We start from the raw sequence: 25,559 nt of genomic DNA on the forward strand, positions 1-25,559 counted from the left end.
AACACAACTGCAAACTTACTGAGGACTATGCTCTATGACGTTATACACAGGTCTAATGTTAAATAATGAAACATTGGCCAACTTATTTCAGGGTAGCGGTCCTTTGCTTTGCTCATGGTATTGTGTGGCTGAGTGGAGGGCACATGAAGGTTACTGTTAATTGGTACACAACTGCTAAACAGTAGTCTGCTTACTGTCCTACCATTTGGCAAACCAGTTACATTTATATAGGTCAAATGTCAGTCGGTTACAACTGAAGAATGTATGCAGGATGTGAAGAAATTCTGCAGCCCTAATGTGTTCCTAGAAGATTTCAGGAATGTGGTCCATACACACAATATGAACACCCAAAAAGTCACAGTTTTAAAGATAGCTAAAAACATCTTCTAGGCATTCTTCACATTTATCTGTATTTCTAAACTTACACCATAATGAATCAGTAGTAATCACTGGGTGATGTAAAAGTACACCAACATTTTTCATCTCCGAAAGAGATTTACAAAGAGAAAGTCATGTAAAGAAAAAACAATTAAATTGGAAAGAAGAAGAGTGCAAAATATATATTGTTATATTTCTCTATTATTCTCACTTCCTTTGTTAGATTTAAGCAATTGAAGATATATCATTCTTTTCCCTTTCCTTTGAAAATGATTTTCCATGTAAATTCATTCCATCCATAATTGCTTTTTAACTGTAAGGAATTTCGGTGCCTTTTCTCACGTATGTTAAACTACATGCAGCAGGTTCAGTCAACTGTGAGATGCAAGGCATGGGCAAATTAATGCCCAAGAGCCCAAAACACTTTAATACATCATGATGTGAATGGTACAAAAAACCTTCAAATGCAGGTGATTTATCTGTAAAGGAAAAGAGTATTAAACAAATATTTGCATTTTTCACACAAAACAAGCACTCTAAATGAACACCGTCTACGTTGTTCACAATCTGCTGTTATAATAATTCCAGAGCTACTGTGGGAAGTTTGTCAGTTTCAGCAGTGCTGAAGTTGTAAATATCAGCATGAGCAGACTTAAACATGCATATTTATTTTATTGTGAGCAAGTCCTCACTAATATGGCACAACTTCTAGTCATGCAGTAAAGATAGTGCGTCTGCAGCGGGTTGGCCACGGAGCACAGAGAAAGGTTAGTTGATGACCATCTGCTGTTCACATCTTCAGACATAAACATTGAGGGTTGGTCACCCACAGGCAGTTAGGTAAGGAGTCTAGCCAAAGGCCATGTCTTGAGGCTAACATGGGCCGAAGGCGTGCACAGTAGAGTTGTCTGAGATGTATGGGTTTGGCACAGGCCCAGGACGAAGGCGAGGAGGCATGTGTCCCACCCCTGGTGTGAGGATGAAGTGAAATTATAGTTAACTTTCGTTGTAATGTTTTAAAAACTGAGAAATTCATAGGAAAAACACAGGTAAAGTGCAGGTAAGATTACAAATTAAAACTGAAAAATACTGAAATCTGCAGAGATGGTTAGGAACACAAACTTTTAATTCGTACTATAGCTATATAAATCACAGCTCACGCACCAAGTGCAACCAGAAACCAGGAGAATATGTGAATGTATAAGTTTTAGTACATAGGCACACTGGCATGTGCATGTACATGCACACCTGTGTGTGTTTGTATGTGCTCATTTTAAAACATTTATGCAACTTTAAATACATTAATGCAAGTTTTCACTCGAACTGATACATCTTTCACTATCTAATTACAGCCGGATAAATACTTTTTGATCACAGCTATACTAAAGCTGCACTCTTGTCATATGCTTCTATTTATGGATGTAGATCAAGCTGCCTCTAGGCTTCAAGAGAACTCTGACCTCTTCTGATGAGCTGCTGTCTGTCTCCTGATGAGCGGCAGGCCAGCTCCAATGGTGAATCTGATATTCTGCTTCCATCACCTCTCTTCTCACATTTTGCCCCTCGAGGAAGGTCATAACAAACTCAGGGTAGGCCTGAAAGAAAGATCAAAGGCAGACTTGCAAAAGGCAATGTTAGCAGTCATAACAAAAACCACAAACATTGAATGGTTAAAACCTTATGAGCAAATTAAATTATGGCGTACTTTTAATATATAAAATGATTTGTGTTAATGGTAACTGGCTGAGGAACACAGCACCTTCTGCCTGCAAAAACAAGTCTCATTTACAGTTCTAAGAAATAGCTGCTCCGTTTTATTACACAAATCAACATTATGTGCTTCGTAATAATTCTTTAACATGCACACTTCTAAATATGATTTGGCAATTCATATTCTAGTGGCCGACTTGTGTTCCTTAAGAGCTTTAATGGTACCAGTAGAAGGCCAACAGGAACGTATCTCAACCAAAGCAGGGAGGACCAATAAAGGACCGAGAAGATCCCCCTGCAGCCACAAAACACCATTAACAATGTCCTAATAATAGGCCTCAATATGATTGTCCTAGGGTATACTCACTAGTTTCAAAATGCTTAGGATGCTGTAGAGGTTATAGGCATGTCTAATATATGTACAGCGTGTCCCATACATGTATTCACCCAGAAAGTGAGTGGCATATTGAACCCTTAAACCCCGTTTGGAGTTATCCAAACAGGCAGAGGCCTGGTTGTAAGTGTACGTTCCTCAGCAGGTCTACATGCATCAAAATGTGTGATTTTGGTTTTGAAATAGAAATGACATATTTGGACAAGACTGAAGCCGTGCAGCCATCCTGAATCAAGCAATCCCTATGACATTAGAAAAACGTCCAAGAGGCCCTTGGTAATGGGTTTGTGATATAATCATAAACCATAATGTCTGAATAGATAAATGTGCAAGCGAGCCCTTGAAGAATAAACCCAAGCGTACATCTGAATTAAATTAGGGTGAAGTTTTATAATAGTGGTTTATAAAGTGTTAAATTTAGGCTTATATTTTGTATTTTTGTTGAATTTTTTATTTAATTTTATGTTTTTATTAAATATTTATACTCAACCTTCCATTTGGCCCTTCGATTCTTCATTTTCTTTGTATGTATAGTTCGCTTGATTTTTTTGTGTGCACATCTAGGCCCTCATTATGAGCTCCACGTTATGGGGGAAGGGGGGAAGTAAACTCAAAAGCAGATTTACCATTACTGTATGGTAAATCTGGCCCAAAATCAGACTGTTACCAGTCCCCATAGAATGGGCAATTACCACGTGGGACCACGTTATGGTCATAAAACCAAAACGGAATTCCCAATTGTATGGAGTTCAGCGCATACACTTACCCTTGGTAATTGTCTGCAGGTTAGGAGCTAGGTTTCAGGACTGGAATAAAGGGAGGAGAGGAGGAAAGGGAAAGATATTTTCTCATAGGGAAATAATTGTATACTTTCCCTGTCAAAAGAAAGGGGGAAGAGGCTTGAGTGATGCTACAGCCAAAACCTCATGCAATTGCACCACATAGAATTGCTGGATGTAAATTCAGGTCTGGTTATTCCACATCTGCAAAAACTACCCACTCATAATATGGCAGAGCATTAAATGCTCCATCTGCTCATAAAATGTTTTCATTTTCACTAATGTTTCCTACTTCTTATGTGCACTGCATTGTGGGGATTTTGTACTAGAATGAGCCACTTGCAGTAGAAAACCTATGATATCAAGAACACAGACACCCTTGCACAATACCGGCATTAGCACTTGGCTGCCAAAAGTGCACTAGCACAGGGAAAGAAGAGAACAGTGCTACATCTTAGCACTATGGTGCTGTTCTCCTTTCTCCCTTTCACACAATGCTGCACAGCAACTTTAGTTTAGTAAACCGGGCTTCAAATATCCTGAATGCCAGTTGATTGTCACATGAGGTTCAAACAATGGACTGTAGGAAACATTTATGCGAAGGATTGGCCATTCTTCAATTATGTCAAAACTCAATATTAGAATCATGCTAACTTTAAAAGCCCACTTAGCTAAAAAATAAAAAATAAAAAGTTTGGAGTAATAGCTTCTTCTTAAGGGTGTTAGGTCTAAGCATCATGACTAACATAACCTAATGGAGGCCCTGTGATTTGAAACTACGGCTCTTTAACTCCATTAGTGTGTGTGTCGGCCAATGACCGACACAAGCACAACCTCCCTGGTGTGGGTCACAACCATTGGCCAACACTAGGGAGGTCTTTAAAAAATCACCCAGTGCTTTGCACCAGAGGATTTTTCTTTATACCCTTGGGAGACACCGAAGAGCTTCCTCGCCTCCACCTGACCCCCTCTCACCCATCTGTGATGTCAGCACACAGCAAGGCATGCTGACATTACACTTTTTCCCCACCAGAGGATCCGAGGACAAGGTACACATTCTCTCCCCATTTTGGTGGGGGGAAATATGCCAGGGAGGCATCAATGGAAAGGGGAGAGTCTCCATTTCCATTGTTTCTTTCCTGGCCATGGATTGCAGCACAGCTGCAATTCATGGCCAGGAAACAGCTCTAGGCACCAGAGATCTTGTTTGGGGGGGGTCATCCCCCATGTAAGTGGGCCACCTCGTGGGGGCAAGACTTTTATAATAAACTAACGGTTTCTCCCATTGGGGCAATCATGCCCCCCAGAGGATAAAATTTAATTAAATTAAAAATGAAAAAAAAATAGTGGGTTGGCACTCCTGGCACAGGCAGACCCTCTAATTTTTTTCTTTTTATACATGTGTTTTCACTTTGGGTCGCGATCAGCCCCCAGGGAAACCACATGTATAAAAGTTTGTTTTATCAATGTGTGGTTTTTCAGTGTCTTTAGAGAACCTGCTGACTTAAAGGAATAAGCAAAGTTAAGTTGTCTGCGCACACACTCACACATCAACCAGCAAATGTGCTGACAAGATATCTGCCTTCTATGTAGGCTAGTGTTTTAGAGGGACAGATTAGCCAGTAGCAGAGATGGCATCTCATTGGATGAATGCTGCTGAAGCCATAACTCAGGTTATGGCGGACATCTCCGAGGCAGGATTAGACATTGAGGAAGAGGAAAATGGAGCAGAATATGAAGTGATTTTTCAGTCGATTTTTCAGTCAGTTCATCCGACAACACCTTTTTCAGTGATTTGGAGGGAGACAATGAGGGCCGTCATGCTGTCCCTTCACAAGCACAGTCTGTGCAGCAGGACAATAGTGGGTTACCCCAACCATGAGACCAGGGGAGGCTTGCAGCGGCAAGCACAGACAGAACGCTCTCTTGGCAGACACCCAATTTAGTTCTGGCCCAAATTCCAACTTTTACTGGCATCGCTGGATGTAAAGTCAATACGGGCAACTTTTTGCCAGGCCACTACATCCATATTTTTTTTGAATGTCGACTTCCTTCAGCAAACTGGGCAGCAAACAAATTTGCATGCAGAACAATTTCTGAGGGAGCATGGAGGCACTTTAGGGCCCCATCTAGGGCACACCAGTGGACTCCCACTTCGCTGACAGAGTTGAGGATATTTTTGGGCCTTTTGGCTCAACCTGGGGTTATTGCAGAAACCCAGCTTGCAGTCCCACTGGATGACTCGCACGGTTTGGGTAACCCCCATCCTCGCACCGTACATGAGCAGAGATGTTTTTTTTGCTATTGCAGCACAGGCTGCATTTCAATGACAATTCTGCTGCATTGCCCCTGGACCACCCAGACCATGACAGATTGTTCAAAAGTCAGCCTGTCATGGAACATTTTTCTGCCAGGTTTCCAGAGATCTATACTCCTTAAAAGAATATATCAGTTGATGAGTCCTTGATCCTGTACAAAGAGTGCCTGCTGTTCAGACAGTACATTGCGAGCAAAAGAGCTCGCTATGGCATCAAGCTGTCCATGCTGTGTGAGAGCATTCCTGGCTATGTGTACAGCTTGAGAGTGTAGAGTGGGAAGGCCTCCACGCTAAACCCTGTAGGTTACCCTCCCACATTACAGGTTACAGGGAAGATTGTATGGGATCATGTCCAGCCACTCCTTCACAAAGGTTATAACCTTTATGTGGATGATTTCTATACAGGAGTAGAACTGTTCAGTGAGCTCTACGAAGCTGGCACTGAGGCCTGCAGTACAGTTAGTTGTAACAGTAAAGGATTCCCACAGGAGCTTGTTTGAAAGAAGCTCCAGAAACCCCAGAGTACTGCGTTTCGTTCCAACGAACTGTTTGCAGTCAAGTTCTCGGATAGGTGTGATGTATATGTGCTCACTACAATTCATGATGAGAGCAGTTCCCCCATCATGGTTTGGGTCATCTGGCTGAAGTCCACAAACCCACATGAATACTTGATTACAATAAGTACATGGATGGAGTGGACAAGAACGACCAGGTTCGCGTGTCATAAAATTTGCACTTGATACTTTTTTACCCACCTGATCCAGATGGCAAGATACAATAAATATATGTTGTTTATTGTCAGACAACCACAGGAAGACTCATGCCTTTATTGACTTCCAGTTGCCTGTAATTGAAAGCCTCACTGCTGCTACAGAAACAGCAGCTTTTCCGTCAGGTAAACTACAGGAATTTGCAGGGATCCACACAATTCTTACCACTCAGTGTTTCCCTACTTGTCCTGATAAAAATACAACCCCACTTGTGTGACAGTGCCTAGTGCCCACGTCAGGAATGGATAATTCCAGGGTCAATAGTAGCCCCCATGCAAGGACTACAATTGACCCTTGTGTGATCCATTCCTGTCATGGGCACTAGGCCCAGGCACACTAGCGGGGTATCGTTTTTTTATTGGGACAAGTTGGGGAACACTAGGTGGTAAGATTATTGTAAATCCATGCATATTTTTGTAGTTTACTTCACAGAAATGCAAGGAAAAATACTGTTCTTATTCAATGTTTTACCTTTGCAGAGCATTCTGGGTAAAAACATTTAGGGAATCCACACAAGCCACACCTCCATGGACTCCCCTGGGTGTCTACTCTTTAGAAATGGCTGGCTTTGTTAGATTTCCCTAAATAGTGGTTCCAGATCCCAGGGCTAATTAGCACACTCACCTCAGTTATCATTATTGCCACAGGACGTTTTGGGCCCATCCCTGTTGCAGCCACTTGGCCTACCCACACAATTGAGGCACCATCTGTATCGGGAGGCTTGGGGAAATACTTAGTGGAAGGAAATTTGTGGCTTCCCTCTGAGCCCAGAACTTTGCATTGGTTAATTGTGAGGAAAATATGTTTGACAAATGTTGAGGTTTGCAAAGGATTCTGGGTAACAGAACCTGGTGAGAGCCCCACAAGTCACCCCATTCTGTATTCCCATAGGTGTCTACATTTAAAAAAATGCATAGGTTTATAAGTGCTGGCTGAGCTAGAGGCCAAAATCCACAGCTAGGCACTTTGCAAAAAACACGTCCATTTTCATTGAGAAAATGTGATATGTCCTTGTTGTGTTTTGGGGCATTTCTGGTCGTGGGCACTAGGGCCTAACCACACAAGTGAGGTACCATTTTCATCAGGAGACTTCAGGGAATGCTGGGTTGAAGAAAGTTTGTGGCTTCCCTCAGAGTACAGAACTTTGCATCGCTTAATTGTGAGGAAAATGTATTTGTAAGACACATTTCGAGGTTTGCAAAGGAATCTGGATGACAGAACCTGGAGAGAGCCCCGCAGGTCACTCCATTCTGGATTCCCCGAGGTGTCTAGTTTTCAAAGACATGTAGGTTTGCTAGGTTTTCCTAGGAGCCGGCTGAGCTAGAGACCAAAACCCACAGCAAGGCACTTTGGAAAAAACACGTTTTTCTTTGGAAAAATGTGATGTGTCTATTTTGTGTTTTGGGGCATTTCTTGTCGCGGGCACTAGGCCTACCCATACAAGTGAGATACCATTTTTATTGGGAGACTAGGGGGAATGCTGGGTTGAAGAAAGTTTGTGGCTTCCCTCAGATTCCAGAACTTTGCATCGCTGAAACGTGAGGAAATTCGTTTTTTTAGAAAGATTTTGAGGTTTGCAAAGGGTTCTTGGTAACAGAACCTGGTGAGGGCTCCACAAATTACCCCATTCTGGATTATTCTAGGTGTCTACTTTTCAAAAGCATATAGGTTTGCTAGGTTTCCCTAGGTGCCGGCTGAGCTAGAGCCCAAAATCCACAGCTAGGCACTTTGCAAGAAAAACGTCAGTTTTCTTTGGAAAAATGGGATGTGTCCATATTGTGTTTTGGGGGGGGGTTTCCTGTGGCAGGCACTAGACCTACTCACACAAGTGAGGTATCATTTTTATTGGGAGACTTGAGGAACACAGAATGGAAGAACAAGTGTTATTGCCAAATGTCTTTCTCTACATTTGTGCCTTCCACATGTAAGACTGTGTGTAAGAAAGAAGTTTTTTGAGAAACGCATGTAATTCACATGCTAGTATGGGTACCCCCTAATTCAGAGATGTGCAAATAACCACTGCTTCTAAACCCCATATCTTCTGCCAATTTCAGAATTACATAGGTTTTTTCTTGATACCAATTTTTCACCCTTTATATTTTCCCAAATGTATTGCTGTACACCCGGGATACAATGAAAACCCACTACAAGATGCTGCACATTTTGTGGCTCTGGGTACCTTGGGTGCTTGATGAACCTACAAGCACTATATCTTCCCACAACCGGAAGGATTCAGTAGACGTAACGGTAAATTACTTTAAAAAATCTTCCATAGCTGGAAAAAGTTACAGAAGAAAACATAGACAGCAATGGCTGTTTTTTCAACTCAATTTCAATATGTTTTATTTCAACTGTTACTTTCAATAGGAAAACTTTGAAGGATCAATACAAATGACCCCTTGCTGAATTCAAAATGTTATCTACTTTTCAGAAATGTTTAGATGTCCAGGATCCACCATTGGTTTCACACCCATTTGTGTTAGTAAGTGGAAGGAGGCTGAAATCACAAAAATAGTACAAATGGGTTATGTCCAGTAAAATGCCAAAACTGTGTTGAAAAATGAGGTTTTCTGATTCAAGTCTGCATGGTCCTGAATGCTGGTAAGATGGTGATTTTAGCACCATAAACCCTTTATTGATCCCATTCACAAGGAAAAAAACAGCCGCTTTCTTCTGAAGGACTTTTTTTCAATTTTTCCCCAAAAACCCACATTTTAGCTGTATTTTGGCTAATTTATCAGTCGCCTCCAAGGGAACCCACAAACTCTGGGTACCTTTAGAATCCCCACCAGGATGTTGGAAAAGAGGGACGCAAATTTGGCATGGATAGCTTATGTGGACAAAAAGTTATGAGGGCCTAAGCATGAACTACCCCAAATAGCCCAAAAAGGGCTCAGCACTGGGAGAGGGAGGAGGCCCAGCAGCTAAGGGGTTAATCAATGACACAATATTTTTCCAGGCTCAGAATATCATTTGTTTTTAAATATAACAGAATGCACATTTACTTCTTGTTCAAATACATTGATAAGCATGGGGAAGGCTCAATATAAATCAGTGTGTGGTAATAGAAAGTAATGCATTTTTTGACTGAATAAAAAATATTATGTGCATTACTTAACTTGATGTAAATACTGAAATGATTATCCATCTTTAAGCAGGTTAAAGGTTTAACTGTTCTCACATGATTTTGTCAATTTAATCCTAGACTAATTCACAAATGTAGTTACATTCATTAGAACTATTATGTGATTCTAAAAACACAAATAGTTATTGGAAGTTATTTTCACATCATTGTTAAGAAATGTTGTTAAATAATGAAATGTATTCAATAATAAAACCAGATAGTTTATCTAATGATGTTCATACCTTAGAGTAGATATAGCCTTTACTATCAAAACCCCACTGTTGTTCAATGCTACTTTTGTTTCTGAAATAGAAAATGATTATTTAGACGATTTCATTGAAATTTTCAGATTAATTTTAGATTTCTTAATACTAGATGTATTCCTAAACAAATCACCACAAAAATACCTCTTTCCAATGTCTTACTTTGCCACATTCAATATTGTTACATAACAAAGGTGATCTCTGCATAATTGAACATAAATGTTTTGTGAAAATTATACATTGCATTAACAAGCTCTAACTATAAGAGGGTATCTAATGATTTGTGCTTGTTGGTTGCTTACCAGAAACCAAGGGGCTAATAAAGGGTACTACCTCAGGATGGTGGTGAGCATTTCCCCCACCATCTTGTGGGCCTCCACCTGCCAAATGTAGCACTGTCCATCAACCCTGCAGATAAATACCACTCAACTATATAGAAGAAATTGATTGCACTCCTCCTGACACAATAAGAAGCATACAACAGATTCCAGGAGAGGGAGAGAGCCTCAGGCCCAGGCCTCCGGAACTTAGTGGACTGATGGGGTGAAACACAAGAGAGCCAATAGACCTGACGGGCTGATGGCACCATGATTGTCTATGATGGCCTCAACTTCCTTGCATCTGTCTGAGGCATGGACGGAGGCCTACTGCAGGCCAGAACAATTTCTCTGCCGTAGATGGGAACGCAAAATGATCAAACTAAGGTGATTCACCCTCAGAGGCCATGAACTTTGAAGGGGGGACCCCCTCCAGTTATTTTTCCTTTTGGTGTACTTTCTTCTTTGTGGTCTGAGATAGGTGGCCCATTACAGAGCAACAACTTCCAGGTTAAGCATCAGACACTGATATCATTGTGTTGGGAAGATGACCCGTCCAGCGCTCCATTGATGCTGAGAGGGGTTACTCGCACAATAGATACTTCAGGTTCTCAAATGACGCGGTAGGTGGGTTTGGTAAATAGTTGTTCTTGTTACATAGGTTCATGGTTGGCGCAGAGACCTTCACGCTTACACCACCCAAAGACCAAATAAATTGTAACCCTCACTTTGGTGGCTACGCTTAGTGAAGTTTTTCAAGGGGACCTGATCCGCCTAGTCTCCTGGACTACAACCGGCCTACTAGACAAAATAACAATGATGGATGTATTGCACTACGCCAAAAGACTGCAGGCTGACATTTTATTTCTCCAAGAGACACATTTAATTAGTAATAAGTTCCTCTTTCTGGTGAGATATAGTTACTTTCACGTGTTTCACTCAGGCTTTATCAATGGATCCAGGGGAACTGCTATCTTGATCAAAGGCCACCTGCCCTTTGTGGCCCAGAAAGAATGGATGAACAGACTCTGCAGACATGGAAGTGAGTGGATGCATACACAGGTCGGCGGTACTGACTCTGATTAGCATTTCCGCCCCGTCGCCACTGAACATGATGTTCTCAGATGCGCTGTTGTTGCTAGTGGGCAAGTAGCAGAAGGTCTGGTGGTGAACAGGAGAGCTGGAATGGAGTGATAGATGAGACTTTGATAGGTCCTGAGAGGGAAGGGGAGTGCTGAGAGACAAACCCTGATAGCACACTTCATGACGGCAATGGGTCTCTTGGATGTTGACTAAACTATTTCCTCATGCCTACAACAGAAATGTAGCAAATTGCACTGGCCCACAGATATGCCCCAGTGTTGTTGGATCATTCCCAGTGAAAATTAGATTGTACTTGGGCCTCTCTAGGTCACTGTTGAGATGGAGGCACTGTCCCTGATCCCTCCAAGATAAGATGTACAAAGCCCATATTGATGAGGCGGTGCAGCAGTACTTCTCCCTCAGCCGGTAATTAGTATACTCCGTAAACTTACTCGGGAAAGCCTTCAAGCTAATGAATAGAGGCCAAATCATAGGTTATTCCACAGGGGAAAAGTGCAGGTACAGCTACAGATAATTACACACTTAGGATCTGATTTAGATCTTGGCATTTGGAATACTCCATCACAAATGTAAGGGATATCCTGTCTGCTGTATTATGATCTCCATAGGAAATAATGGGATCATAATACGGCAGGCAAAATATCTGTCACAATTGTGACGTAGTAGTTCCCTCAGCCAAGATCTACATCAGGACCTTAGAGCCAAGAGCACAAGACCTGAAAAATCGTTATTATATAGATCAGAAACCAGAACTGTGGATTGCCCTTGCCCTTATCCAAGCACTTCTTCATCAAACTTTAGCAAGCGAGGCAAGGATGATATGGCTGGTATCTCAGTCCCCCCATACCAATGAGGAGACAAGTAAAGCAACATACTCCATAGGGTCTGTCATAATATACAACATAATCCACCAATATTATCCTTGATGACCCCAGAAGTGGAAACCATTACAGGAGAAAGAGAGATTGCCTGACAATTTGAAGGATATTTTTGAAATCTCTATGCATAGCGTCACATTATATCACACAAGCTGATGGGGGGTTTTGTCCATGATCTTCCCCTACATACCCTCTTGAATGCAAAGAGAGACAATTCATAGAGGATGACTTCACAGTGGGTGAGCTCTCAGCAGCCCTCAGCAAACTGAATTCTGGTAAAGTCCCAGGACCAAATGGCTTCCCACCTTAGTTCTTCAAACTTTCATGCACACATTGGCGGAACCTCTTGAGCACATACTAGCAGAAGCAATGGACACCACAAGAGCTTACTCTAGATTTTTGCGAGATCGAGACTGTCATGATTACAAAGCCACAATGTCCCCTGACTATTGTTCCTCATACAACCCAAATTGGACACTATAGGTATCTTGGTGAAGGCAGATATAATGGAGGGCACAATTCTAAAGTCCTGAAAGACTTTGCATGAGAAATGTGGGATTCACCACAGTCAACAGTAATGCTATTTGCAGCTCAGACATGCCCTGCCCCCATATATCTCAGACTTGGAAGAACTCCCAAACTTCAACCCATCAGAAGCAAAGTTAATCATCAGTGAACTGAGGGACCACAAAGTGACACAGGTTTACCCTGAAATAATTAATAGCATGATTGGCTCCTTCGTTTCTATATGAGCTGCTTGGGAGCGAGACCTGGGCTTGCTTACGGATGAGAAGTCGGGCAAGGCTAGGGCGACTTCACAGAACTCAGCGATCTCCTTCAGGCTGCGTTTAGTACAACTGAAGCTCCTCCAAAGAGCCTACCTTACCCGACATTGATTTTGGAGGACATTGGTAATAGTCTCCCTGGCCTGTCTTTGTGCTGTGCGGAGCTGGTGGGGGACTTCCTGCACACAGCCTGGATCTGTCCTAGATTATCACTCTATTGGTCATGGGAGCTTCCATGCCTGGGGTCGGTTCTGGGATAGACAATACCACAAGACCCTAAGTTGGGCCTATTACACGTTAACACTGATCTAGATAACAGCAGGCACAGGCTCACATTACTCTGGGTCAGCTCACAGTGCCTATAAGTGATATCACACAAATGGAAGTAGGAAAGTCCTCTAGTAGTGGAAGAGAGGAATAGACCACTATATGATCAAGCAAAGACCTGTCTATGAGGCTAGAGACTGTCCCCAAAAATACACAAAGATATGGGGGAGCTAGGAGAAAAATAGAGGGGTGGACCTCCTACCAGGAACTACCAGGGTGGAGATGCTTGAGCCTGAAAAACGTATATATAAGGGGCAAGGTTGAGTGGCCCAGGAAGGGGTGGCAGAAGGTGGACTTTGTACGCGGTAATGTTTTTGATAACAACCAGGAGAGGGTGAGTAGATTGGAGATAGGCTGTATGATATGCATCTTAGTTTTCCTTTCCCACTGTTCAAAGTTTATTTTCCTGTTTACATTGCATTTGTATGTGTGCTGTACCTTATAAAATTCAATAACGTGTCTGTGAAAAAACTTGGTGTTGCTGTACACATTAGACCAGTAACTCTGCAAGAGAAAATTTTTCCCATCTGTGCCTCTACTTTTATGTGTGCTTTCAGACTGCGCCTTTCTTGTAAAGAACACAGAAAGCCCTAGTAAAACATTATTTGCATACCAAACACCATGTGACGTAAGGTAAAAGTGACATTAGTATGGTCGCCACTGTTAAAAACAGATAATCTGGAAACAAAAGACAGGTGAGCTTTGTAAAATTTGGCAGAGAGCTCTATGATCATTGTGAATGATAGACATGATGAGTCCACTTGTAACAAAGCCTAGGACAAAGTTTTCAGTTGACACTCAATACAGAATTAGTTAAATATAAGGAAGGAAAGCTTATTGTTTTGCTTTCGTGTCTCCATAGTTATTACAAAGGTATGGTAAAGTAGTTGAGAGGGCTATGTCTTATGTCTGCTAATATTATGTTGTTCTCAATTGTATAGCGAGTGGTCCTCCAAAATATAATTTAATAACAATCACACAAATATCATGTAAAAAGTATTGTGATGTCAAAAGAATTATGGGACAGAATTTAGAAGGTAGGAATGTAGTATTTTTTAGATATTTGACATTGTGTTTTAATAAGGTTGAGTATATCATTTTAAAATTGTTTTGTTATATATACGTTTTTTAATTATTTTTATTCAACTTTATTTTTGTCCTAGTTGCTGGATTTGTGGAGAAATATGTTTGGGAATATGTTTACCATACATTTTAAAAAGTTTAGTTTTTATTTTAATTTATAATCTGATGAATAAATATGTAAAATATTTTAATTGTACATTATTTAATGGACAGGCTTAGTTAAATGATAATGTTGTAATATTTATTTGATGATTGGATAATTGTGCTAATTTAATTACTTATATATTATGTTACTGTATTTTGTAAATAGTTTGTAGAATTATTTCAAATATTATTTTAATGTGTTTCATGAGTTTTGGGTAGTATGTTGCCATGTGCTCCAAACATATATAACTTTTAATTAGTGAAATGTTTTAATATTTTCTTTCTATTCTTAATGGTAAATTCATTAGTTCATAATTTGTAAATTGATAAAATGTGAGGTGAAAATATGTGAAATATGTATATATTTATTAAAATATGAATTGTATTAATATTATCTATAGCTATATCTATATATCTACATCTATTTTTATCTACCTATATCTATCTATACATATATATATATATATATATATAAATATAAATATAGATATAGTTATGTGTCTCTATGTAGAGATATTTCTATATGGATCTATATTTACATATATGAATATTTTCTATTTATTCTTGATGGTTAACATATTAGTTAATCATTTGCAATAATTTTTTAATAAAATGTAAGGTAAAAATGTGTAATATTTATAAATGTCTTAAAATATAAATGATATATATATAAATATAGCTACAGCTATATATCTGTTTTATTTACATACATATATATATATATATATACACAAATCTCTCTCTCTCTGTATCTATATATATATATATATATATATACAGACATATATATATATATATATATATATATATATATATATATATATATACAAAAAACGTTGCCTCTCCTATCAGAAAAGCACGTAGACATGGTTGTCAATCTTATTTCGGGGTTCTGGACCCAATGCGTTTCAGCTTGATTTATTAAGCCTTGTTCACAGATGGGCGCCATCTTTTCTTACATCATTTTTAAACATAGACTAAGAGCAAGTCTCTAAGAAATAAAGAAAATTCTGTATCAGAGAATTGAGTCTTGCTTCATTTTTAGTCCAGGGTAGCAGCATAAAAGCAGAAGTAAAAAATAAAGATAAAATCAATTGATTTGAGGTCTGAAGCTATATTGGACATTGACTTGGGGAAGAATGTCAATATTTCAATAACTAAGGGCCCCCAAAAGAGTTTTTTTTTTTTCAGATGAATACAAAGTACTAAGAAGGGGATGCCAATATAGTAGACATCAGTTAGGGGTTGCCAGGGGATGCAGCCGTGACCCCTGAATTGCCCTTTGCGATCCCTGGCACTGTTTGTGGAGAAATCAGTGCCAGGAACACAGTGGCAGTATATCCCTATGAACGTTGGTTGGGGCTCCATTTACTTTGTTTTCTTACATTTTTTAATAAAAATAGTAAATAATTTTTAATTTTCACTATTAGTACAATAAAAATGGAGTACAATTAGCTGGACTATGTCCCTCCCTGGAAGAGGAGGCAAGATAAAAAAAAATGCCTTTAAATATATGTTGTATGTGCTCTTGAGGGTTTGTGTGTGTTTACGTGCGAATGTGTGTATGTGTAAGCATCTGTATGAGAGTAAAAATTAAGATTAATGGGCATGTGATGTCACTTCCACTTTCCCTGGCATTTTGGTGAATTGACCTTCATGGATAATATTTATACAAAGTGCAAAAACAGGAGATGGCGCCAGTGCAAGAAAAGAAGGAAACAAATATTTAGGAACAAAAAGAAGAATTAAACCATACAGAGGAAAAATAATGTTTATTTTATCATTACAATTATGCATTGTGTTTTCTATCTTTTACATTTAATTTAAAATAAATATTTTATTCTTTGTAAGTCATACCTTTTATGTAGTACATGTTTTAAATGTATTTTTTAAGAAAGTATGTCTTTAAAAGTAGTATATTGTATAATGTTAAATGTTCTATATACTTGCCTATTTTGTGACAGATTTTTGGCCTCATATTTTTGTAGTCCTTATTTTGTCCTTTCTTACAAAGTATAGGGAGACAATCTGTTTGTCCTCTACGTTATTTTGTTGATAATTTTGCATTTTTATATTTTTAACCCTGATATTTCGTCGTACAACCGTAAGCACAGACATGCATTTTCATGACATTAATGAACATCTCACTAGAAGCCCTTTCCTAACGAAGTGGGTAAGCCATCAATCGACAGTGTCCCTGTGTTGATGCCTGACTAAGAGAGAATATTAGAAAGCATCTATATTTTTGGTTCTGAGTGGTTAGGGCACGTTAATATGAAATTATATAGTATTTATCTTGAGAGGTCTTTGTAAAACTTAAGTGTATGTGTGCATGTTATGGACGGACGTGTAGGATATCAAAGGAGTCAGATAAGATGACGCTAGATCCCCTGAGCCCCTCCCATATTTAGAGTCATTATACTCCTGTGCAGACAGAATATTTGAAATGCCGTAGCACGACGTGGAACTGAATCAAGAAGTTACCTTTTCTGCAGCACTATCTCGTATCCTTCGACAGATGTTCCGTAGCTGGTATTTAGTTGCGCTTGGTGACCTACAGCAAGGCAGATCTGTGGCAAAGCTCGATTCAGGATCATTCCACCCTTTAATGAATTAACAAAAAGGACTGAATGAGTTTAAAGGAGCAGAAAATGAACTATTGTGACACAACAGTGAGGGCATTATGCCTGGATAGAGCAGGACATTAATGGCCCGAGAGGAGCGCGCTATCCACAATTTAGACGGCAAGCTGCTCTGTTTGGAGTCAGTGATCTCCTGTACGACAACGGTGACATTTTACAGTTCACTGCTAAGCGCAACAGAACCTAGGTACCTTCATTTGTCCTTTTTCTCGGCGTGTTTCACAGTGCAACGATTTAGGGTCCGTAACGTGTCACTTGACATACACGCACTGACAGAATTGGCAATAAGAATGTATGCACAGCATAAAAGTTCATTGAACTGCAAAGATTGTGACAAATTCGTACCTTTTAAGTCCACTCAAGCAGTACTGGTTAACAGTTTTACAAGAAACTAGTCTGAAGCGAAGGACTCTGTTGAATACTTGAGTCGCTCAAACAACAACCCCCTTTATAGTCGCTGATCTTACACTTACTTTGCAAAGAAAATGTTTGTTAAATATTCCTTCCTTCTCTTAGCCTTGCCATACGACATACTATGCAGATTATATTTTGCAGACAGCCACTCCATAGCTATAAATGGAAGGTCTAGATTGGGAAAAAATCGCTTATTAATTTGGCCACATTTGGTAAATTTGCATGACATTTTACAACAAACAGATATGCCACTTTAGAATCTTTTTGCTAAGTTTTGTGCAAAGTAGCCAAAGGTCAACTCTTACAAAGCTTGTGTTTGGCATTCCAACTCCCAATTTTAGTTTTGTTGAAACGGTGATTTTGGTATTTCCGGTAAATTAAGAAAGTAGTTGTTGACATAGTAAGAGAAGAATAATAACACTAGGTTACAGTTCAGTCAAAAAACCAATTAACAAACCATCACAAGGAACAATATTTTACTGAAAAATTAACTCTGACTGACTGAGGCGCCTTTTTCCCTTTGGATATTTTGCAGTTTGTTAACTGTCCCTAATAAAAAATAACTTGTCTCTACACTTGTCACGGTACTTTAAGAAAAAATATGGCTTGCAAGGAGTACAATTTAGCTTGCGGGTCTTTGGGAAAAACAAAAAGGCTCCTGGCTGGGCAAAGTTGTTTGGGTCTTTCACTGTTGCCTGGGACCTAGAAATACCTGTGGTCAAAGGTCACTCTGACCAAACCCCTAGCAGTCATGATTTTGTGACTGGGGAAGGGGTGTAGAATAAAATATCCTCTCCAAAATACCCTGCTTAGAATGCCAGGTACTGTACCAGGGGCCCAGGCCAGTGGGGTCAGACTGTGATACACAAAAAGGCCCAGGCACCAAAATATAAGAAGCCACCATTATTGAATCAGATTGATACAAAAGTGGGCCACATTGGGAAATCAGGGCCGTTGTAAACTTGTAAAGAAAAGTAATATACGTGTTTTTCAAAGTATGGGAGACTGCGTGCATCTGTGCTTGGGCAACGTCTGTGGTAATATCAGAGATATGAACATTAAAAACCACCCCACCTGACCATTAAAAAGGCCCACAAACAGCCAAAAAAACAGTCCATACACAAATCTGTCAGATCAACCCTTCAGGCATTGCCAAATTGCCCTACAGTCCAGTCCGACTCTTGGCCTCGGAGCAGAAGTAATGTGACATATACATATTTTCTCTTTTTTATTATCTTTGACTTTGTGAGTGAGGGCACAGAAATGACAGGAGGCCAGGACTGGCATGTGAAACGTTGATTGTAGTCTTCCATATATACTGTGTGGTTATAGGATGTGTGCGTGTGTTTATACATTACCAACATGTTTACCTGCAGCAAAGGTTATTGTTTATATAAACAATTCACAATAGCAAATGCATCATCAATGACATCACAGATGACATTCACTATCACATCACCAGACAATTCGTAGATGACGTCATGTAAGTTGCAAACAATTACTCTTTTGCACATATGTGTGTTGTCATCCTTCTCTCTAAAATGGCCACTGTACATGTTTATCAGTACTTGGTCACTGCGCTCGGGGGGGGGGCTAAAGTCGGGAAAAAGCATGACACATGTGTGCCATGGACCAATGAGGAAAAGGGATGACACAGCGATGTGGGATACAGCAAATCGCAAGCCTATGGGCAGTCTGAAGCCCTCTAAGTAGATACAGCATGTCTCAGTTCCAGACAGCGCATGCGCACCATCTAGAGCCAAGACCTAAAGTAATTGAACTTTAAGCCTCATGTTAAAACTTCACCCTGCTTTGATAATCTGCAAGAAACTTTACAAGATGATCATAAGTGGAAAAAGTTTTGGGAAGCTTTCAGAAATGTTCATCTAATAGGGAACAAGTCTATCACAATGCAAGAACCGCACATTTTTTTCAACAAAGTAGGTGCTGGTGTGCATCATTATACTTGTGCTTTCTACAGGGTTAAGGTCAGTGTTAAGGTTGGGAGAATCATATCTCACCATAAATTTGGAATGGAATGAAAAATACCAGGACACCTTATTCTAATGTTTTTAGGGTCAAACAACATTTTTGACCCCTTTGATATCTGCCCTAGCCCTCCTTCAGTAGACAGTTACTTATCATGCCCAACTCAACCAAACTCTTTAGCCCTGGAAAAGATTTGTCAAACTAGAGGCTTAGGGCCTGATTTAGATATTGGCAGATGGGTTACTCCATCACAATGGTGATGGATATCCCATCCGCCAAAATCTAAAACCCATTGTTTCCTATGGGATTTAGAACTCGGCTGACGGGTTATCCGTCACTGTTGTTACAGACTAACCCGTCTTCCAATATCTAAATCAGTCCCTTAGTCTGCAACCTTCAGAGTGGCTCTTTACTGCCTACGAGATTCCAAACTCACATTTTGAGACAGTGGCATCCACTGAACAAGCTTAAAAAACAGCACAATGTTTACCCTTTGACATTTTTCTAAAACACTGAGCAGATTTCAAGAAATAAAAAATGCACAGAAGATTGTTGTTTCTGTCTTTGTGCCAGTTTGGTAGTTATCCATCCATTGGATTTTTGTGTTCTTACTTTCCAAATTAAACCCCTTGGGGCTTTTCTTCGACCCAAAACCCAATAACTTCCTCCATGTGCTCATTTACAGAAACCTAGGTATTTTAGATGCTTTTTAAAGTTTGCTACAGATTTATCAGATGCAATTAAGTTTATTAGGATAAACAAGTATACATGTAAGGTGTTGGAAATATGCCTTTCCTGCAGGGTCATCAGGGATTTTTTGACTTTTTAATTTAAACTGTAGTTTTGTTGGCTGTAGATCTTTGTGCATTTCACTCCTGCTAAGCAGGGGTAAATTGTTAGTGCTCCCTTTCTTAAACATGGTGAATTTGGCATAGCCCTAATTGGCACATTTAATTTACTTGTAAGTCCCTAGCATATGGTACCACTTGTACCCAGAGCTGTGAAAGAGCCAGTAAATTAAATGTGTGATTAGTGGGCTGCAGCACTTGTTGTGCCACCTTATATAGTAAGGTAAAACCTGTCTCCAGGCCTGACACTGCAGCCTAGGTGTGCAGTTTTAAACTGCCATTTCGATCTGGCAAAATAAACCTTTTGTGAAACCTAAACATCCATTTTTTAAAATTCCTATTAGGCACCCCTAAAGTAGGCCTTAAAAGCTCATGGGTCAGGGTTCCTGTTGTGTTATTTAAAAAGGAGGGCATGAATATTTAATGTTTCACATGTCCTGGCAGTGAAAAAACCCCAAAGGTGCTTTGAACTGTGGCCACGCTGACTCTCTCATAGGTTAATACTAGTTTACACTTGTACCTTTAATAAGTGCTAAATTCAGTTTGTGAATTGCTGTAAAACTAGTTCAGTGACTCTTGTAATTAGTAATTCAAAATCCAACTTAATAGTCAAGTTAGCTTTATATTACTATTTTGGAAATTATATTTTTAGAAAGGTGTCATTTTCTTGCCAAAGCCAAAAGGGTCTTCTGGTAGTGTCCAGTGTCACATCACTACTGATGGCTCCTCTGTGATGAGATATGGATTGCTCCCAGACAGTGGACAAAGGGCATGGGTGTGTGAAGGTTTTTTTATTTTTTGAGAAAGATAGACTCTGGCTTGAGAATAGCCTGTCTTACCTTTAAAGGATGCCTGTCCTCACACTAGCAGATGTGCCTCACACATAGGCCTGCCTTCTTTTTGTCTTCCTATGCAACATGGCTCCAAACCCAGTGAGTGGGGAGCTGCCCCAGAACAGTTTTGCCCATCACAATAACCCTACTTCTGTGTGCACAGGTAGCTCTACCCAGGGGAAAAAAGGTGCTGCCCTGTCAGATTTAAAGAAAGAGGAGTACTGTGGGATAACTTACAGTAGAACACACAGGCAGTGCTGCAAAAGAGGGTAAAGTCACTTCTGGAAACATTTCCCCTATTGGTTAGGGAATGGCCAGGAGTTCCTTTCACCTACTGGCTGGCACTAGACATAAATGCAGCGTTCCCAGTACCCTCCTCAGAACATGGCCCATCAAATGTCAGAAGAAGGATTACCCTGTTGTCTGAAAGAAGAATGCACCTGCTTGCCTTGAACCTAGGACCAAAGAAGTGACCCCAAGAGTGAGTTGGTTCACCTTCTGTCTGAGCTAAATGGACACAAAAAGCTTCCAGAGGCCTTTCTCTCTGCAAATTACCACCTGAACAGTTCCAACTGAATATACCATGGACCTTGTTCTTCGCCCTTGTTGGAGTGAGTCCTAAGCACTAAGAGGTGCCTCTTGGCTGTTGTTACAGCAGACTTCTCCAACAAGTAGCTTGTGATTTACTGATTGCTTTCCATCTACCTGTAAGTTGCTCTCATGTGTGCAGCCCGGCCTACTACATTAGAAGCTCTTGTTTGGTTGAATTAAGATATCTATACAAAAATTGAAAGTGCATATTCAAGACGAAAATGTGTTTATCTTCAGAACTCATAAGCTGATATTTTTATGTAAAGAAAAATGACAGATTTTCCGGAATATATTGAAACCTGATATTTGAGTGATAAACCATCAGGCACCTGCGGCATTGCAGCTATGGTTGTTATGTATTACCCATGAAGAAAAAATCCATATTGACTATTATTTAACATTACTGCTGACAACCATGCCTGATTCATTGAGGTGATTGCTGGTAGTAATCCTGCATATGGTGGCAACTAATGTTATCTTGTCTGATGTGGTCACTATTAAAAGACTAACGATATTAGTAGCTCTTGATGAGTTCCATTTAACATAAGAAGCTCTTATTACAGAAAATGTTGGAGACACCTGTGTTAGAGTGTACCCCTCCTGTCCTTAAATTGCAAGAAGTGGGACTTAGAAGCTTTTTGCCAACTTTCTGCATGGAGAGCAAATGGAGATGGGGGTCACCATTCAAGCCACAGCCATCAACTTTGAATCCCTGGTCGCCCTCAGCTTGAAGAAGACCCGACCTCCAGAAAAGTTTAAGTCCAAACCTGGAGGGCTTCACCAAGATCAACGCTGAGCCAAACTCAATCGACGTTAGGGCCATCCTGAGCACAGACTCCGGACTTAGCCACTCTGATCTTGCTCACCTTTGCCAATGACTGTACCGGGACCCCACTCTTCAACAACCCACAGTCATTGAGCCCCCACGTAGGATCCAGCTTGCAGTTTGCCCTGCCGGCAACTCATCGATGACCACTTTTTCTCCATAAAAGTTTATAAGTCAGAAGGTAAACTTTCCACCGGGACAAAAATGGTTCTTGCGTCCGACCCGTGCTCCAACGTTGTCAGCCTTAACTTTTGACTTTGACCCACTCTAGCATTACCACATAACCATGGTGGGCACTTTGTGTTTTTTATGCTATTTTTCATTCAAACTTCAAAAATGATTCTCACCAGTTGTATGTATTACATTTTTGTGATTTTGATGTCATTTTGTTTAATAAAATACCATAAATTTTTCTAAAATTATGTGTTCTTGTATTGAGTTTTCACTTTAATACTACATAAATACTTTACACATTGCCTCTAAGTGAAGCCTGATTATTTTGTGACAAGCACCTTGAGGGTTAAACACAGGTTTATTTGGTGGATCATCCTGACAAAGATTGTGATTATTATTTGAGGTGGGTTCTTCCCTCACTCCACTAACACTCCAAACAAAGGATATGGGTATCGTTAGAATACAAAAGCTAAAAAAAGATTTACATCTGTCAGTTATAGTTAGCTACGCAACTTTGTCCCACATTGTGCTTCTTATGACCTGACACATGACATCACAGATCACAAAGCATAGTACCACTGTCTGCAATACTCCATACACAGTCATGTCCTTATGACTAATGAACATAGGGCATGGATACTGTTAAACCTGGCATCCTTCGCATAGTCAACCCTGTCTTTTTGCCTCTGCTTCCTATTTTGTTACTGTGTGCTGGACTTTGTTTTTGCTGTTTTTTTTGGTACTATGGACACTTTACCACTGCTGACCAGTGCTAAAGTGCAAGTGCTCTCTGTGTAAACTATATGTGCAATTGGCTTTTCCATGATTGGCATATCTTATTTACTAGTAAGTGCCTAGTAAAGTGCACTAGAGGTGCCCAGGGCCTGTAAATAAAATGCTATTAGTGGGCCTGTTTCACTGATTGTGCCACCCACACGAGTAGACCTGTAAACATGACTCAGACCTGCCACTGCAGTGTCTGTGTGTGCAGATTTAAACTGTCAATTCGACCTGGCAAGTGTACCCACTTGCCAGGCCCAAACCTTTCCTTTTTGTACATGTAAGGCACACCTAAGGTAGGACCTAGATAGCCCCATGGACAAGGTACAGTGTAGATTAAAGGTACGACATATGCTGATATGTTTTCCTTGCCCTGACAGTGAAATACTGCCATATTCGTTTTTTACTGGTGCAAGGCCTGTCTCTCTCACAGGTTAACACGGAGACTGCCTTTAAATATCTTTTAAGTGCAATTTCCCTTTGGGAGCAGAAAGAGAGATGGACATTGGGGTCCCTGATCTCACAATTTAAAATACATCTTTTGGTCAAGTTGTTTTTCAGATTGTCAGTTTGAAAATGGCACTTTTAGAAAGTGGGCATTTTCCTGCTTAACCATCCTGTGCCTCTGCCTGCTTGTGTATTCCACTTCTGGGTCAGACTGACAGTTGGGCTTGTGTGAATTTCCCTCTATACAATGACACAAAGGGAGCTGGGGTGCAACCTGCATATCCTGATGAGTTTCCTGGGCTACAGTGGGGAAGGAGGAGCAGCCACTTACACCTGAAAGGGCTGTGCCTGTCCTCACACAATGCAGTCTCCACCCCCTGTTATGTGCCTGGGGCCAGGCTTGGGCACGGCAGGATCCTGTAAACAACAGAGAGTTTCCTTTGAAGTTTGCCCACTTCAAAGGCAGACAGGAGGATAAGTAGTGGCCCCAAAACCCCAGACTTTTAGATTAATTCTGGATCAAGAGAAACCTCTGCCAAGGAGAAGAGCTGAAGAGCTGCAGGAGGAGTACTTCCCCTTTTCCCGTGGGTGTGCTTTGCTGGGTTGGCCTGCAGTTGCTGTTTCGCCTGAGAGAGGACAAAGACTGGACTTTGTGGTGTTTTCCTGCTTGTGAAGAGTGTCCAAGGGCTTGGACTGACCTTGACCCCTGTTCTGAAGTCTCAGGACCATCAAAGACTTCCTCTGCCAGCACCTGGACTCTCTTGCTGAGATTCCTAACATGCTAAGTGGTGTCCTATCTAGTCCCTGGGACCTTGAGAGGAGAAGCTGGTAGAACCAAGACTGAAATTCACACACAGGTGCCGAGCAGTAGAAAAATCACTGCAGCATCTGTTTTGCAGCTAAAAAACTAACGCACCACCTGCATCACGGTTGGAAAATCGATGCAACACCCGCTGGCGGCTGCCAAAATTGACACATCACCCGTGCAGTGCAGCTCTTCACCACAGTGCGCTGGAATTTTGCATGCATCGTCGCTGGGCATCAAAATCACTGTGAACCTGCTTGGATCAGAGGTTGCCCATCAGGATATCAACACATCACTCTTCTGCGGGAGAGAAAAATGACGCATCACCTACCTGACCGGAGAAGAAATAACGCACAGCCTCCCTTGCGAGTAAGGAATCAACGCATCACTGCCTTTTCTAACAGACACTGACCCGTGCTGCTTCATTTTTTACGCAAGCCAGGTACTTTGTGTGAAAGTTGGACTCTCAACAGATCCCTCAAAGGAGGCCTTCTTCAGGGCAGTCCAGGTACCCCACGCCAGTCACTAATGTACTAAACACAGTGCACAAAAGTTAAGAATAATTCTTACTTCGAGAGTTGTCATCGTAACCCTATTCTTTAGGGTTTTTTTACACAGGGATGCACCGGGGAGAAATCTCACCTGTAGTCACGCATTCGTCAAGGTCCTGCTTCTGCTTTGCACCTATAGTGTTGACCACAGCCGAAATAGGGAGCACCAGTGGTAAACAACCTACTGGTCATGATAAATTGTTACTGCCACTGCTGTTAGACAATATGAGAAATCTGTGAACATTTATGGAGCCTGCATCACAGAATAAAATGGGACTAGTATGAG

General features: G+C 40.6%; 1 protein-coding gene across 1 annotated transcript in view; it reads right to left on the reverse strand.

Moving 5' to 3' along the window:
• Positions 1–25,559, reverse strand: part of DCDC1 (doublecortin domain containing 1) — a 1,098,140-nt gene that overhangs the window by 484,332 nt on the left and 588,249 nt on the right. Inside the window, exons 16-18 of the mRNA XM_069223476.1 lie at positions 16,858–16,976; positions 9,715–9,775; positions 1,839–1,973 (exon numbers count right to left, since the gene is read on the reverse strand). Of these exons, the coding sequence (XP_069079577.1) occupies positions 1,839–1,973; positions 9,715–9,775; positions 16,858–16,976 (315 nt within the window). The remainder of the gene's footprint in view (positions 1–1,838; positions 1,974–9,714; positions 9,776–16,857; positions 16,977–25,559) is intronic.

Source organism: Pleurodeles waltl, chromosome 3_1 (assembly GCF_031143425.1).
Source record: "Pleurodeles waltl isolate 20211129_DDA chromosome 3_1, aPleWal1.hap1.20221129, whole genome shotgun sequence".
Taxonomy (NCBI): Eukaryota; Metazoa; Chordata; class Amphibia; order Caudata; family Salamandridae; genus Pleurodeles; species Pleurodeles waltl.